At 41.6% G+C, this 16,827-nt stretch overlaps 1 protein-coding gene across 1 annotated transcript in view; it reads left to right on the forward strand.

Annotated features, from left to right (window-relative positions):
• Positions 1-16,827, forward strand: part of EEPD1 (endonuclease/exonuclease/phosphatase family domain containing 1) — a 161,066-nt gene that overhangs the window by 130,602 nt on the left and 13,637 nt on the right. The window contains exons 4-5 of the mRNA XM_073678240.1: positions 2,692-2,826; positions 12,526-12,652. Of these exons, the coding sequence (XP_073534341.1) occupies positions 2,692-2,826; positions 12,526-12,652 (262 nt within the window). The remainder of the gene's footprint in view (positions 1-2,691; positions 2,827-12,525; positions 12,653-16,827) is intronic.

Raw genomic sequence — 16,827 nt, forward strand, 5'->3', positions numbered from 1 at the left:
GGTGGTCCAGCGGATCAAACTCGAACGAATTCCGGCGGCGACGGATTGGCCGCGGAGGGCGTGGTATTCAACGCTGGTGTCTCTTCTGGCGGCGCCTCCGTTTCCACTGCCTCTTCGCCCGGACCTGTTAACCCAAGGGCCCATTCGTCATCTGGACCTGAAGTCGCTTCGTTTGACGGCGTGGCTCTTGAGACCGAGATATTGACCCGTCGTGGGTTTTCGGCCGAGGTCATTGCCACCTTGCGGGCGGCCAGAGGTCCAGCTACTAGGACTAGGATTTATTACAGAACTTGGGAGGCCTTCTATTCATGGTGTTCTGGATCGTCAAGGAACCCGAGGGTTTTTCCATCCCCAACTTCTTGGCTTTTCTGCAATGTGGTTTGGCCAAGGGTCTGGCGGTTGGTACCTTGCGGGGTCAGGTATCTGCACTATCCGTGCTTTTTCTGAAGGCTATTGCCTCGCGCAGAGATGTGCGCTCGTTTTTTCGCAGGGTTGCACGTCAGTTTCCGCCTCGGAGGTCGTTTGTGGCTCCTTGGCGGCTCAATCTAGTCTTGGAGGCTCTTCAGCATGGGCCGTTTGAGCCTATGGATTCAGCTATGCTTTACTTGCTTTCTTGGAAGGTGGTCTTCCTGGTGGCGGTCACCTCCTTGAGAAGGGTTTCTGAGTTGGCGGCACTGTCTTGCTCGCCCCCTTTTCTGGAGTTCCACCCGGATCGCGTGGTGCTTCGTACCCGTGCCGATTTTCTGCCTAAAGTGGTGTCGCATTTCCACGTCAATCAGGACATTGTGTTGCCCTCCCTCTGTCCGAATCCGAAAAGTCCAAAGGAGCGAGCCTTGCACTCGTTGGATTTGGTGCGGGCTTTGAAGTTCTATCTTTCAATCACGCAAGGGTTTTGGAAGTCGGACTCTCTTTTTGTGATTCCTGCTGGTCGTCGGCATGGTCAGCGGGCCTCCAAGGACACTATAGCTCGGTGGATACGTTCGGCTATCCTGGAAGCGTACCGGCTCAAGGGCGAGCCTTGTCCGGTTAAGGTTCGAGCTCATTCCACGAGAGCTGTTGGTTCGTCGTGGGCTTTTCATCAGGGAGCCTCGGCAGCGCAGCTCTGCCCGGCGGCTACCTGGCACTCCGTTCACACTTTTACAAAATTTTATAAAGTGGACGTGAGTGCTTCCGACGATGCGGCCTTGGGACTCAGGGTCCTGCAGGCGGCGGTGGTTTAGGTTTTCTCTTTATCTAGTTTTGGCGCTTGTTGCGCGCTTGACTATGTTGTTGGGGTGTTGGCGATTCTGCCACTGTTTCCCACCCTTGAGTTCTGGACTGCTTTGGGACGTCCCACTAGTAATGAATCTGTGTCTCCCTTCCTTCCCTTCTGCTGCTGAAAGACTGATTTTGGTAAGACCTTACCTGTAAAATCCTTTTCAGCGAAGGAAGGAAGGGAGACACAGCTCCCTCCCATGGCAGAAGTGTATTATTGTTTTCCAGATGCGGCGCGACTCCTCTCTGATGGCGGTCATCTGGGCTGGGGTCTGCGCGCTAGGGCTCTGTTCCAGCATTTCCAGCTCATCGCAGTTGTCAGGTCCAGTGAGTAGGGCCTGGGACTGTGTGTTTTTTCTGTTATATGCATAACCTGTTCTCTTGCATTTCTGAATTTTCGGAAGGGGTTGTGTTGTTCCGCTGGTGTTGTCTGCTCTTCCTTAGCTTGTGTACGGACTGAAGGACATGGAGTAGGAGGAGCCTAAGCTGGAGGGGCCGGTCATCACTTTTTCTAATCTGAGGTGAGCTATCCTGTGGGGCTCCGCCTACCCACTAGTAATGGATCTGTGTCTCCCTTCCTTCCTTCGCTGAAAAGGATTTTACAGGTAAGGTCTTACCAAAATCCGTCTTTTATAGCCTTTTATGGTTTTATGACAACTGGGAGCTGCCATTTTGCTGAATTTGCACAGAATCGAATTACAAAAAAATCTGCGGTTTGGCAAATGCGGGTTTTTGGAAAATACAAGTAGAATTCAGTTCCACTTGAATGTATTCGTTCATCTCTACTGACTACATTAAAACCTAGGTGACTGGTACACTTAAAAAAACATAGCATATGATAAAAGTTTCAACAACATAAATTGTGTATGAAAAGTGCTCTGTACTTTTTAAAGTTTGAATATTCTTTTCATCGATTGAAGCGAATGAGTTCATGCCAGTGCCAAAGACTTGTTTGAAAAAGGGCATGCCGTCCTTGGACGTAACCTGGTGATATTGATTCAGTCTGGCATGTAACAAATATGTCAGTTCAATATGACAGGCAGCGCAGCTAAACTTCATTCAGCCAAAGATTTTGTATGATGCAACAAGAGAAATCCACATACTGTCTGTGTAGATCTGGGGGTTTGGGGGTTTTTTGTTGTTGTTTTTGTATTAAAAAAAAAAAAAGCAAGTGAACAGTCATTTCTTGGAATTGATGCGTTGCAAGCTGGAAAAAAATGGGCAGACGTAGGGATGTGAACAACTTTCACAAGTGGGAGACAACTCATCATGCCAGCAATCCCATGAGTATGTTCTGTATTATTTATTATGAGTATGTCTGGATTATTTCTATCTTCATGCATATTCTTTGCCAATGTTTCTTTTCCATCTTCACATTGGTCCATGGTAGTAAATAATGTTTTGGTCATTAATTCCTTTTCCGATTTTCTGTTGCAGAAAGGAATGTATTCTGGATTTCTGTGGGATACGACGGCTGGCATTGAACTGAAGAATGTTAGTTTACATGAAGCCCATCAAACCAATGGCAACGGCAAGCACTTGTATTCGCTACCCTACATTGCACATTTCAAGGTAACAGACCACTGCCAATAATGTATGCCAGATACCACAGGGCACTGGGGTTTACACGCAGTCCTAAGACTTTATCTAAAAAGATTAAGAAATGAATCCCTACTTTTGGGATAACTTTAGATACAGTGGTTTGTCAAAGTTTTGGCACCCCTGGTCAAAATTACTGTTATTGTAAACAGTTAAGCAAGTTGAAGATGAAATGATCTCTAAAAGGCCTAAAGTTAAAGATGACACATTTCCTTTATATTTTAGGCAAACAAAATACATATATATATATTGTGGTAGATCGATTCACTCGGCTTCTTAAAGAGGCAGACACCGGAACTGTTTCTATTCAAAGTGCGGCTGATTTATTGCAGTCCTCATAAATCACGTCACCAGAAAATGTAAATACAGCCTTGGTCCAGCAGAAGGTAAAACATAAAATAACAAGTCCATACAATAGTGCTGATTAGCCTACCTGGCTTGGGGTCCAACTTTCCTGTCCTTTAACAAAGGGATTCATACAAGGAGACCTGCAATCTCCATACATGCAGCATGTGTGAAACAAACAGCTTTACACACATGTGTGAAACAAACAGCTCAGAGCTCTCACCTCCAGCCCATCCCCACACCAAATGCTCTAAAGGCTGGGATTTTATCCTCTGACCTCCTCCCTCTCTACAGGTGTTCAATCACCCTAGCACCCAAGATGGCTGTTTAACCCACTCATGTGCTGGAACCTTTTTCCTATCTTTAATTACTGTAGCCAACAACATCAGTGCTACATATCTCCCCTCCAGTACTTTGCCAGTGACTATATAGAAAGTGTAATAAGGTTATGAAGGGGGAGATTTATCAAACATGGTGTAAAGTGAAACTGGCTCAGTTGCCCTTAGCCACCAATCAGATTCCACTTTTCATTCCTTGGTTGCTAAGGGCAACTTAGCCAGTTTCACAGATCTAGTTTTCACAGATAGATCTCCCCCAAATCTGTTTTCTTTTCAGATAATTCAGATAACACATAATGGCAAATAATTAAAATACAGATCAAAGAAAATGGATTTTAACAGAGTATTGGAAATCTCAAAATGCTGAAACCATTAAAGCAAATTGGGTTGAAACATTTGGTACAGCCCCAAGGAGACAAACCATTTACCGCATTCGTGACAAATTCAATGCCACTGGCTCAATCCTTAATGCTCCAAAAACTGGTCGAACCGAAACAGTCTGTACAGAAGATAATAAACAACTTGTTGCTGAAACATTTGTTCAGAGTCCAAAAAAGTCCACTAGAAGAGCCTCTTTGAAATTGGGAATTTCACGAGCTTCTATCATGCGAATCCTGAAATCTATTGGGTGGAAAGCTTATCGTCCACGTCTAATTCATGGTTTATTGGAGGATGATCCAGACAGGCGGCTGCAATTTCGTGAGATTATGCTTAACGAAATTGAAGAAAATCCAGTAATTTTAGATAACATTATGTGGAGTGATGAAGCTTCTTTCAAATTATCCGGCCATATTAACAGACATAATTGTATTTACTGGTATAATGAGAACATGCATTTAACATTAGAGCAACAACTAAATGAGCCTGGTGTCAATGTTTGGGGTGGTATTTCAAGTTTTGGTGTTTTAAGAGCAATATTTTTTGATGGAACAGTCACAGGAGATAAGTATCTCTAAATTCTAATGAATCAAGTTGTTCCCCAGTTACAGCAACAGCCTAATTCACATGACCTTTATTTCCAACAAGATGGGGCCCCTCCACATTATTCAAGAGTAGTCCGCGAGTATCTTGATGAAACATTTTCTAATAAATGGATTGGCCGAAGAGGCCCACTTGATTGGCCGGCACGTTCACCAGACCAGATTTATATGTAAATCAAAATAAATGTTATTATTTTCTGCCCACCTACTTTTGGACCACCCTGTATGTATGTATATGTGTGTATATGTATGTGTGTGTATATATATATATATATAAAATACAGTACAGACCAAAAGTTTGGATACACCTTCTCTTTTTTGTTAAGTATATAATTCCACATGTGTTACTTCATTGCTTTGATGCCTTCAGTGTGAATATACAATGTTCAAAGTCATGAAAATACAGAAAAATCTTAAAATGAAAAGGTGTGTCCAAACTTTTGGTCTGTACGGTGTGTGTATATATATATATATATATATATATATATATATATATATATATATATATATATATATATATATATATATATATATATATATATATATATATATATATATATATATGTGTCATTTTTTACATTTTAAAAATTACAAAAAGGAAAATGGGCTAATGCAAAAGTTTGGACACCCTTGGAGATTTGTGTGCTCAGTTTACGTTGACCAAGGTTTCAGATCTTAATTAGCCTGTTAGGGTTATGGCTTGTTCACTATCATTGTTAGGAAAGGCCAGGCTATTAAAATTTCCCAGCTTTATAAAAACCTAACCTCTTCTAACCTTGTGCCAAAAAACAGCAGTGGAGAAAGGCTATAAGAAGATAGCAAAGCATTTTCAAATTGGCCTTACCTCAGTTCGAAATGTAATTAAGAAATGGCAGTCAACAGGAACAGTGGAGGTCAAGATAAAGTGTGGAAGACTTAGCGAAATTTCAGTGAGAGCTGCTCGTAGGATTACTAGAGAGGCAAATCAGAATCACCTCTTGTCTGCTAAAAACCTTCAGAAAGATTTATCAGACTCTGGAGTTGTGGTACATTGTTCTACTGTTCAGAGACACGTGCACAAACATGACCTTCATGGAAGAGTCATCAGAAGAAAACCTCTCCTGCATCCTCACCTTAAAATTGAGAGTCAGAAGTATGCAAAAGAACATCTAAACCAGCATGATGCATTTTGGAAACAAGTCCTGTGGACCGATGAGGTTAAAATAGAACTCTTTGGCCACAATGATCAAAGATATGTGTGGAGAAAAAAGGGCACAGAATTTCAGGAAAAGAACATCTCGCCAACCATTAAGTATGGAGTTTTATCAATCATGCTTTGGGGTTGTGTTGCACTTGCAGCGAATGGCACTGGGAACATTTCACGGGTAGAGGGAAGAATGGATTCAATGAAATTTCAAAAAATTCTTGATGCAAACATAACACCATCTGTAAAAAAGGTGAAGTTGAACAGAGGATGGCTTCTACAAATGGATAATGATCCTAAACACACGTCAAAATCCACAATAGACTACCTCAAAAGGTGCAAGCTGAACGTTTTACAATGGCCCTCACTGTCCCCTGATCTGAACATCATTGAAAATCTGTGGCTAGACCTCAAAATAGCAATGCATGCAATACGACCCAGGAATCTCACAGAACTGAAAGAATTTGCCAAGGAAGAATGGATGAAAATCCCTCAAACAATAATTGAAAGACTCTTGTCTGGCTACAAAGAGTTTACAAGCTGTGATACTTTCAAAAGGGTCCGCTACTAGGTACTAATCATGCAAGGTGCCCAAACTTTTGCATCGGCGCATTTTCCTTTTTGTAATTTTTAAAATGTAAAAGATGAAAATATTTTTTTTTGTCTAATATACAAAGGAAATGTGTAATCTTTAACTATAGGCCTTTTTAGAGATCATTTCATCTTCAACTTGGTTAACTGTTCACAATAACAGTAATTTTGACCAAGGGTGCCCAAACTTTTATATGACTTTCTTTTATTGTGACTGCACAGCGTTTAATCTTCATTATCCAGATGGAAATTCCGTGGGTCCACAATGATAGTCCATTGCCTGAATAGTCTGTTGACTATTGAATTTATGTGTTTCTTTCTTCGGTTGGTCCAGACACATGGACTTTTGTCATGAGTCCGAATGTTGACCCTTCTTGTAAGTTGAGTTGATATTTGTTAATTGATGAATGGTTGTTATTTACCTCTTATATCAACTTCTACGATTTATTGTACTGTTATCTTTGCAAGACAGGGATGCAGGGTCATGGAACAATGATGTTTGCAAATATGCTGATTACATATTGTACCAGGCCAGCTAGTTTGTTGACCTGCAAAACAGAGGAGGACAAACTATGCAGATCGATTTAAATGCTCAAACAATGAGAGTTAAATGTCCTGAAAGACAGTTGTGAACTATATAAAGGGGGATATGCCTGTGTATCAAAAAATCCTTTACAAAACCACAGCCAGGAACACTCTGTGACAGCTCTGCAGGACAACATGGCTCCATCAATAGGGACACAGCTTTGGATTCTACAGGATACCAGCTTAAGGGACCACAGCCCTGGCTGGAGGAATACAGATCTGCTCCATTGACTATCACAGAACCCATGGATACATTTGGTGAAACCAGGTTGGGACCCTCGAGTCACCTGGTCCCATGGATATGTTTGGGGTAGCCAGGTTGGGACCATCCGGTCGCCTAGCCCCATGGAAATGTTTGGGGAAGCTAGGATTGTGACCCTCCGGTCACCTGACCCCAGGGATACATTTGGGGAGACCAGGTTGGGACCCTCTGGTCACCTGGCCCCATGGAAATGTTTGGGGTAGCCAGGTTGGGACCATCTGGTTGCCTGGCCCCATGGAAATTTTTGGAGTAGCCAGATTGGGACCCTCCGGTCAACTGAATCCATGGATACGCTCGAAGAAAGCCAGGTTGGGATCATCCGGTCACCTAGCCCCATTGAGATGTTTGGGGTAGCCACGTTGGGACCCTCCGGTCACCTAGCCCCCATGGATACGCTCAGAGAAGCCAGGTTGAGGCCCTCCAGTCACATGGTTCCATGGATATATTTGGAGAAGCCAGGTTGTTGCTCTCGGATCTCCTGGCCATGTACCTCAATCGGCCCTGGAAGCCCTCGGAGTCGCAGATGCTCTAATCCCAGCGTGTCAGCGGAAGGGTGAGACTCTGTAATTTGCACCATCTTGGGAATTTGCTGAGACTGTTTTATATATTTATTGTCTGTTGGGTGGTTCAGTAAAGTATTGCCACACTTTTTTACCCGCACCCTGTGTTGTCTGAGTAGTATTATGCCCACGGGAGACCCCCGTGTCTTCACATTTTGGTGGCACCGGTGAGATACTACTCAGCCCGGCGGATCTGGGGATTCTGCAGGGCACTGGTGTTTGCAGACACCGTCCAAGGGCTCCACAACCAGAGAGGCATATAGACAGACCCAGCAGACCATAGGTAATGCAGACACAGGTTTCGGACACTACTGTGTCCAACCCCACCAGCTCAGCCTTGGGAGTAGGACCAGAGAGGATACACAGCAGCAACAAGAAATGGCAACTACAGGTTGGGACCCTTGGGTCTCCTGGCCACGTACCTCAATGGACCGTCGGCTTCCTTAGCTTGTAGTTACGTCCTCTCTGTGGGTGCCCGCCAAAAGCAGGGTGCCAATGGAGGGGGTAGCCCTGGAAGCCCCTCGGATTCGCAGCTGCTCTAATTCCAGAGAGCCAGCGGAAGGGTGAGACTCTGTGATTTGCACCATCTTGGGTATTTGCTGGGACTGTTTATTGTCTGTTTGGTGGTTCAATAAAGTATTGCCACACTGTTTTACCCTCACCATGTGTTGTCTGAGTAGTATTATGCCCACAGGAGACCTCCGTGTCTTCACACCACTGTATTAGGAAAATGCAGTATATTTCTGTCTCCTAAGGACAAACAGCAGAGAACAGGTGCCATCTACAGACCATACTTGGAGCACCATATGTCAGTTTATGGCAGCATCCTCTCTATCTTTATTTATATATATATATACTGTATATATGCATTTATTTATTCACATGTTCTAATGCTCTGAATGCTTCACAGTTCTCAGTATATAAAGACCTTAATACTGAGCAGTTTAAATGTAGATATGAACCTGTTGGTGCCCTTTTAAGATATGAACTTGGCTTCTAATGTGCAAAGTAGGAATCACATTTTGGAAGCTCTGCTGATTAAATATTGAATTATGTTCTCTACCATAATTAAAATAGAAGAATTTCAATTTGTAGATAGCATTTCCTATGCATCCTGTTGATGAAGAGTTGATAAGAGAAACATCATAAGTTCTAAATATGGAAGATATTTTTAGGTTTCATAGATTTACAAACAACTGGTATACACAGATTATTTGTGTTTCCAGTTTCTTCACTTGTTGGCCTAGACCAGGGATCCGCAACCTGTGGCTCATGAGGCTATGATGTGTGACCTGCAACTGTCTGCCAACTTGGTGTATTAGCACCAGGTCTAGCAAAAAACTATGAAGAGCTGGTCTCTAGATAGTAACTTTTGTGAGTAGGCCCAAATAGAAGAGCCGATCTAGATACACATATATTGGTCTTAGGTTTGGAGAGATTAGGTAAGCGCTATACTGGACATAGGATGATACAGACAGAGGGGGGACTTGAAGCTGGATGCGATAGTGTGGTGGGAGTGCTTGATGCAAGAATACCAAATGAGGGTAAGGTGGGATTCCCTGGTTGTTAGTCTACTGCCTTGGTGTGATTTCTGTGGGGAAGTCTCTGCTGCCATTATACTGAAAATTGAGTCTCTGCCACAATTTGAGGGGCTTTGGATGTGGCTCGTGATCCTATCTCAGAGCTGAATGTGGCTCGAGGTAGGAGAGGTTGGGGAACACTGGCTTACATACGTAGCTGTCAACCAAATGATTGTTTGGTTGATGACTTTCTCCCCACACTCCCCCATACACAAGAACTTTCAGCTAGCCTTAGTTTTCCAGTGTTCTTCATAATTTTCTTCTGGCTGTGGCTTATCTCCAGAGATAAAAAAAGCATTGGCTATTGGAAATACAACAGGCCCGTTCATTCTCTTCCCAAATATCATCTGTTGGGGAAAGTCAGGAGGCTTCCATACATATTAGACTGCCGACCGATAGGGGCCTTTAGCCATTATATTCAGTCAAAAGTAATATTTATATGCATTTGATCATAAAGTTCCCTGCTGGCCCACCGCCAATCCCCTCTAAAAACATACACATATAAACTGTGGCAATTTCCAATCTGATGATTTGGTTACCTGTCCCTAGCATACGTATGGTATATGGGCATGTTCTCTGTGTGTCTTGTCTTCATATTCATGTGAGCCCCTGCTTACCAAACCGAATGTCCTTATAAAAATTATTTACTGAGATTCCTAAAAGCTTTTGCAATGAATCATTTCAATGAGTTACTGTTTTTTAGGTTTGCTGGAGATTTCTAGTGCATATTTTCCTAGTTAATCACGGTTCATTTCTGGCAGAGCACTTGGCCCTGCAAATTTACACTGTATATTTTTTGCCAATGTATCCTGCATTGAACACAAAATGTATTCCGTCCCATCAGTCCTGTCCCCATGACTAATTTTACTACCGAATTTATGGATTTTCAAGCTTTTTCAATCTGATCGATTGACTTCCTATCCCCAACCTATGTACTCAGCTGATCAGAGGATGAACGCTTATGAGGGAGTTCATGACAGCTTTCTAATTTTAAATGTCATTTCTAACTGTAAGGCCGCCTTTAGCTGTCACTGCACCTACTGGGTCTGATAATCAGTAATTTATATGTTCTTCTAAACAAGATAATATTTTTTAAAATCGATTTCAGAATGAATGTGTAATCCTAATGTAAAGTTAAGCATTTTATGAGTTCTGCACTGGCTGGACTAAAAAATGCTCATTTTATTATCACATGAAAAAACCCATAGGATAACTGATAACTTTCTGATCACTGGGGTCCGGTACTGAATAGAGTAGTGGTGTGCATACTTGACCACAGCTCCATTTAATCAGGTGTCTGCAGAACTCTGTTGTCAGAATTAGTTTGGGCATTATTGATTTGACACAATGCAGTTGACAAGTTATTACTTACCCTGTGCATACTTGCTCCAATCCTTTAACTCCTGTAAGGACCTTAAAGAAGCACTCCTCCCATCAAAGTTTTTATCTTCTTAATGTATTGCAATCATATTATATAGCACTGTGTACTTACAATTGCTCATTTTGCCTTTCTACCCAGTTAATTCTTCTCTTTTACATTAGGTCTATGACATCACGTGATTAAAATCTGACTCCTTCTAAGCTCTATGTAGAAACAGGAGGTCAATTTTCCCTGTATGAGTCATAAGTCACTGCAAAAGTCCCTGTCAGGGGTAAGGAGGAGGAGCAGCTGGGTCAGGAGTTGACGGGGGAATGATAAATGCGGTGAAAAGAGACTTCCGGTTTCTACATAGAGCAGAGAAAGGAGAAGCATTATCTGGATAGAAGGGTAAAATGAGCAATTGTAAGTACACAGTGCTATATAATGTGATGACTGCAATATATTAAGAGGATAAAAACTTTGATGGGAGGAGTTCTTCTTTAAGTGCGTCTAGTTGAGGCTAAAAATTCACTTGTGCAAATGGTTTTCATAAACATTTTGCATTGTTTGCCTTTGCTCTTTGTGAAGGCCTGTTGGGAGAGATTGTAACTGTTTTATTTGTCTTTTCTGACCTGCTCTCATTAGATTTATAACCAAAGACAACTTCAAAGTTGAATGTGTTAGGAAACAAGGAGGCTGGAAAAGTCAAACAGTGCAAAAAGTTTTGATGAAATCCAATTGCAAATATGGATTTTTAGCCTCAAATTAATGCATTTAAGCAAAAAACAATTGTTGTGGACAACCCCCTTTAAGTACTCCTCTTCATTAAATCTAGATGCAGCATCATGTGTGTGCTCTGAATGACCTGAACCTATACACGTTCATAGGATGGGGACCAGCAGAGAAACTCTGAGCAGCAGGATGACAGAACATTTTTTAATTGAAAAATTAGTCAATGAGACCAGGGCTATTCACTTTCCTCTCAGTGAACATAATAAGCTACAGACAATCATTTTGGACTGCCTGAGATGTCTTCATGTTGGAAGAACATAGGCATCCGGAACAGCAGATTTGACTGTACAAATCCAAATCTAGGACTAGTAAATTTTGCAAAACTGTGATTTTATTCTTGTCAGCAATATGACAAGCTCACCAATGCCAAGATGTAAGTCTTTCCATTTATTTTACTTCATACTTCTTTGGTGGAAATAGTGACTGTAAAGACTAGCAACCATGTCAGTTTAAAATATAACCGTCGTTTTCATTTTTACTTTATAGATCAATAGTACACAAGAAGATAAGCAACTTTGTAACATATCTTATCAGAGATATTTGCTTCTTTCTCCTGGATTATCTTTCTTTTGGAATTTTTGGGGTAAAATTTCTATTGTCATTATTGAAATAAGAAATGACAGTCAGTGCATTTAAAATTCTATGGAGATGGGAGGAGGAGCTACAGGCGGACACAGACATTCTGCTGCAAGTTCTCTTGAAATGACAATTCTCCATAGAACTTCATGAGCACCAACTGTCATCTCCTATCTCAGTAATGGGAAACTCTGTCTTTACTAAAGGCAGATTTTACTTGTGCATTAAGAATCTTGAGACTGAGTAATCAGTTCAGAAGGAGAAAGAAGCGGACTTCTCTGATAAGACAAATTACATAGTTTCTTATGTGTACCATTGATTTATGGGGAAGAAAATGAAACAGATTTTTTTTTAATGTTGTACTGACTAATGACTTTTTAAATCTTTACTTTTCACAGCATAAATCTAAATTGAGAAGGTGCACAGCACAGACCTTTTTGGTTTTATTATATTTACTACTTGTCATCCATTTAATACTACTGATATTCCGGATTAATGGTGTTTTCTCCGTGTTATTTAGGTTGGAACGAGTGATGTCACCTTGGTGAACATTCATCTGCGCCCTCCCTCACATGAAGGTGGAAAGCAGCACAGCGACAGCCACAAATCATCCACCTTTGGACAAACACTGCAGGAGACCCTGAAAGGTATGCAGCGCAGCAAGGTCCGGGCTACCTGGACATGATGGAGCCTGTCCCTGACTCATTCCTGGAATGCTTGCTGCCAGGTTCATTTTTCTACAGTCAGAGATAACATTCAATCATTGTGCAATTTCTAGACTTATAGTCAGGAGCCTGTAATTTCCAAGGCACTTCTATCTGTGCATATACAGTATGTGTTTCTTCTTGGAAGAAACTCAGCTGTCACGTCATTTGGACTTTTTTTAATTTACATCACATTAAGCGTGTTAAGATTAAAACATATAAAAAGGGTAAAAAATAAAAATGAAAAACACACTGCCTTAGGCATACATTTTTGATTGTGAAATTCAAAATGTTCCTCCTTTTAAAGGGGTTGTTTCAGTTCTTAAATGGTTAAAATTGCAAAGTGCTTGTTAAATCTAGCAACTTTGCAATTTACCTTTTATTAAAAATCTTCAATTTTCGAGAACGTAGGGATTTTTAAACTATAGTGTACAGCTCGTTGCCTAGATTTCCGACCACCCTGCGGTCCCAGTCTGGCCGATTACCTAAGTAAGGAGCGCATGCTGCTTGCAGGCGCTATGCTTTACAGCCTGTTTGCGCTGCTCTGCGGCTGGCTGGATCACTGCATCTGACAAATGTTAGTCCCCGTGCGCTGCTCCCATGCTACAGAGGCAAAACTGCATCTAGCACAGGAAAGCGCTCAGTTCGGTCCAGCGGCACAACCATGTTGCCATCTTGACCTGTCAATCTTCAGAAACACCGCTCCCGACCCCTGGCTCCCTGCTTTGCGGTCCTCTCCTGTGCGCAATACATAGCTAGCCGTGCCAATTACATTGCCAGAAACTGACGACTGCTGCTTATTAACATAATTCTAAACAACTGACCAGCACTAAAGTGACCCTTTTTCTCTTGGTGTGATATGTAACTGGTTGTGTGTGTTTTCACTGATTGTGCACTTTAAACAATGAATGTCACGCACAGTGTAGGAAAGACAAAGTGCAACACAAAGGGATGAGGGGAAGGGAGCCTAGACACTAGGGAAAGGGGGAGTGGAGACCTCCTAGGCTGATCTAATAACACCTTGTCTCCCCTACCGTCCATATATTGGTTCCTCACCAATCGCCGAACAGGAAACCTCAGCCCTGTATATCCCTAGAGCATGGCCCTGGATAGGTAAGGGGGGGAGACGAGCACTGGTCAGTCCCCATAACAACTAAAGACAACAAGGGAGACAAATACAGGGGGAAGCAACTTAGCTTGAGCAGACTTCAGAGAGATTACACCAAATGTCCTCCAAGCATCAGATAGGAAGTAAGTAGACTGCAATAGCTCCAAGCCTTCACAACAAAACATGTGAATATCATGTGCCTCCCTGTAGCAAACAAAGTATTTAAACACACAGGCCAGGATGTCAATCAGAGCTGGAGGGAGGTAGCCGCTGGATCCTAAAGTAAGACAGATTTAAGAAGGTGTCTGCAATGCCAAACAAAGAGATCTTCTGCAGCCAACTGCAGAGCAACTGTCTGTCATTGAATGGAGCTTCACATATTTGATGAATTTTAAAGGTTTGTCTATTACTGGACAAGCCACAGCTTAAAGAAATCATCCACTACTTTTGGGGTCTGGCCGATCAGATGTTATACCAGCGGCTGCGGGCCAAAACTGTTAGATTGCACAGAGTTGCTCTATCTTCTGGTAGCGGCCACAGTAGGGTACTGCACATCCGCCTCCTATTCAAATCGATAGGATAGGTCATTAATAAACAAGTAGTGGATACCTCTTTAATCAGTTCAAGACAGGGCTATTTACCCCCATTCCTGACCAGTCACATTTTCATTTTTTTAAAGCGTAAAAAACGTTCTTGTTCCGATATTAAAGTGCTTCTTGCGTCTCTTATCATGATACATGTGGCTTCATTTTTTGTCACTGTTATAGTCTCTTTTGTTTCTGATATCAGTGGAAAATAAAGGAAATAAGTGTCCATTTTTTATAACCACAAAGGAATACTAAAATACATTTAAAGATTTGTTCCCCATTCTGTAACAATTATTTTTATATATTGAACACATTTTTTTCTTTTTTATGGGGGTGGGGCTAGTAACAGCAACGTGGATTGATGGTGGAATTTTTTATTTATTTATTTTTTACCTGTCGATTTTTATTTGGTTATTTTTCATTTATTTTAAACATTGTGAACCCCATAAGGCCATGAAACACATTTTTGAGGAGTGGGGGCATTTACATATTGAAATATTTTTATTTTCATTTTATTTCCCTTGTAACTGGGGCTGGTATATTAGCCCCAGTTACACAGGAAATGCAGTATCCTGGCTGCATAGCGGAGCTGTCTTGGTCTCCTATTACCCAGCACCTCCTGTTCCCTTCCTATACACAGCAATCATGTCGTGCATGGAGGAGGAAGCGCCATCAGCGCACTTCATTAGCACTGTGTATACTGTGATGGAGATGGTAACAAACTGATGGTACAGACGGTAATAAACTGTCTGTGCCTTCTCTATGGTGACTCCGGCTGTCTCTGACAGCCAGATCCCTGCTCCCGTAGCTACACAATCGTGTGTGGCTGCGCTATTATGCAGTGACATTTTAGAACATCACTACAGAGTAGGAGTTGGCCCCAAATTGATGTTTAGTGTCAATGTGTGGTCCTGAAACTGTTAGAGTATTTCATAACTCGGTGGTACACAGGAAAATAAGCTACTTCTTTCTCCTCTTGGATTGATATTTTACTTTCAATTCAGGTGTAAAATTTGTCTTCAGTGAAGACAGATATTCATATTACTGAGATAGGAAATGACAGTTGGTGCGTATAAGATTATATGGAGAGGGGAGGGTCGAGGAGTAGCTAGAGGCAGACACAGGCGTACTGCAGCAAGTTCTCTTGAAATTACAATTCTCCATAGAACTTTCTCTGCACCAACTGTAATCTCTTATTTCAATAATGAAGACAGATTTTACCCGTGAACTGAGAATTTTGAAAATGAACAATCTGTCCAGGAGGAAAACCAATCATATTTCTTCGAAAAAATATATTACAAAGTTACTTATTTTTGTTTGTACTATTAACTTATAAAAAAATAAATACATTCAAATGACGGTTACTCTTTAATCACTTCAGGGGCTAATAGTAAGTAACTGTTGCTGCTTAGCATTGTGGTAGTTCTTTGTGTACAGTAATGCTTACTAATTCTATAGGTAGAAAGTGACATACCAGCCCTGGCATACAAATATAAGGAGGCTTATTCACCATGCAATGCTCCTCTGGGAAATTAAATATGCAAATTGCCTCTTCAGAAAGGAAGAGGATCTCTATAGCGCCACCTGTTGGAAGCTGCGATCCTACAAGTCACTATCGACCCTTTAACTAGTCTAGCCATGTGACTTAGGATAAAAACCAAATCACAATCTCAATTTTCAGACACGGTGTTTCAGGGTATTACCCCTCGTCAGTGTAAAGTATGAGTTGACATCTGATATGGCTAGGCGAGAGGCTCTGGACTGAGGCCTAAGGGGTAATGTTTCTCCTTGTGGAGAGTGAAATACTGGCCCTGGCATGCCAATGTAAGGAGGCTTATTCACCGTGCAATGCTCCACTGGGAAATTAAATATGCAAATTGCCTCTTCAGAGAGGAAGAGGACTAGAACTTTATAGCGCCACCTGTTGGAAGCAGCAATCCCACAAGTCACTATCAAGCCTTGCAATATGACTTAGGGTAAAAGCCAAATCAGAATTTCAATTTGCAGACATGGTGTTTCGGGTCATTGCTCCTCGTCAGTGAAAAGTATGAGAACTGATTTGTCTCAGTCCAGAGCCTCTCACCTAGCCAAATCAGACCTCATACTTTGCACTGACAAGGGGTAATACCCCGAAACACTGTGTCTGCAAATTGAGATTCTGATTTGGCTTTTATCCTAAATCATATTGCAAGGCCCGTTAAAGGGTCGATAGTGGCTTGAAGGATCGCTGCTTCCAATAGGTGGTGCTACAGAGTTCTAGTCTTTTTCCTCTCTGAAGAAGCAATTTGCATACTAAATATATACACACCTGTAAACTGTGTGTGTATGTATATATATGTATGTATATGTATGTATGTATATATATATATATATATATATATATAATATATATATACACACACACACACACTTATTATAATGTT

The sequence above is a fragment of the Phyllobates terribilis genome, unplaced genomic scaffold, assembly GCF_046119375.1.
Source record: "Phyllobates terribilis strain yellow unplaced genomic scaffold, ASM4611937v1 Scaffold_4__5_contigs__length_816908805, whole genome shotgun sequence".
In the NCBI taxonomy this organism is placed as follows: domain Eukaryota; kingdom Metazoa; phylum Chordata; class Amphibia; order Anura; family Dendrobatidae; genus Phyllobates; species Phyllobates terribilis.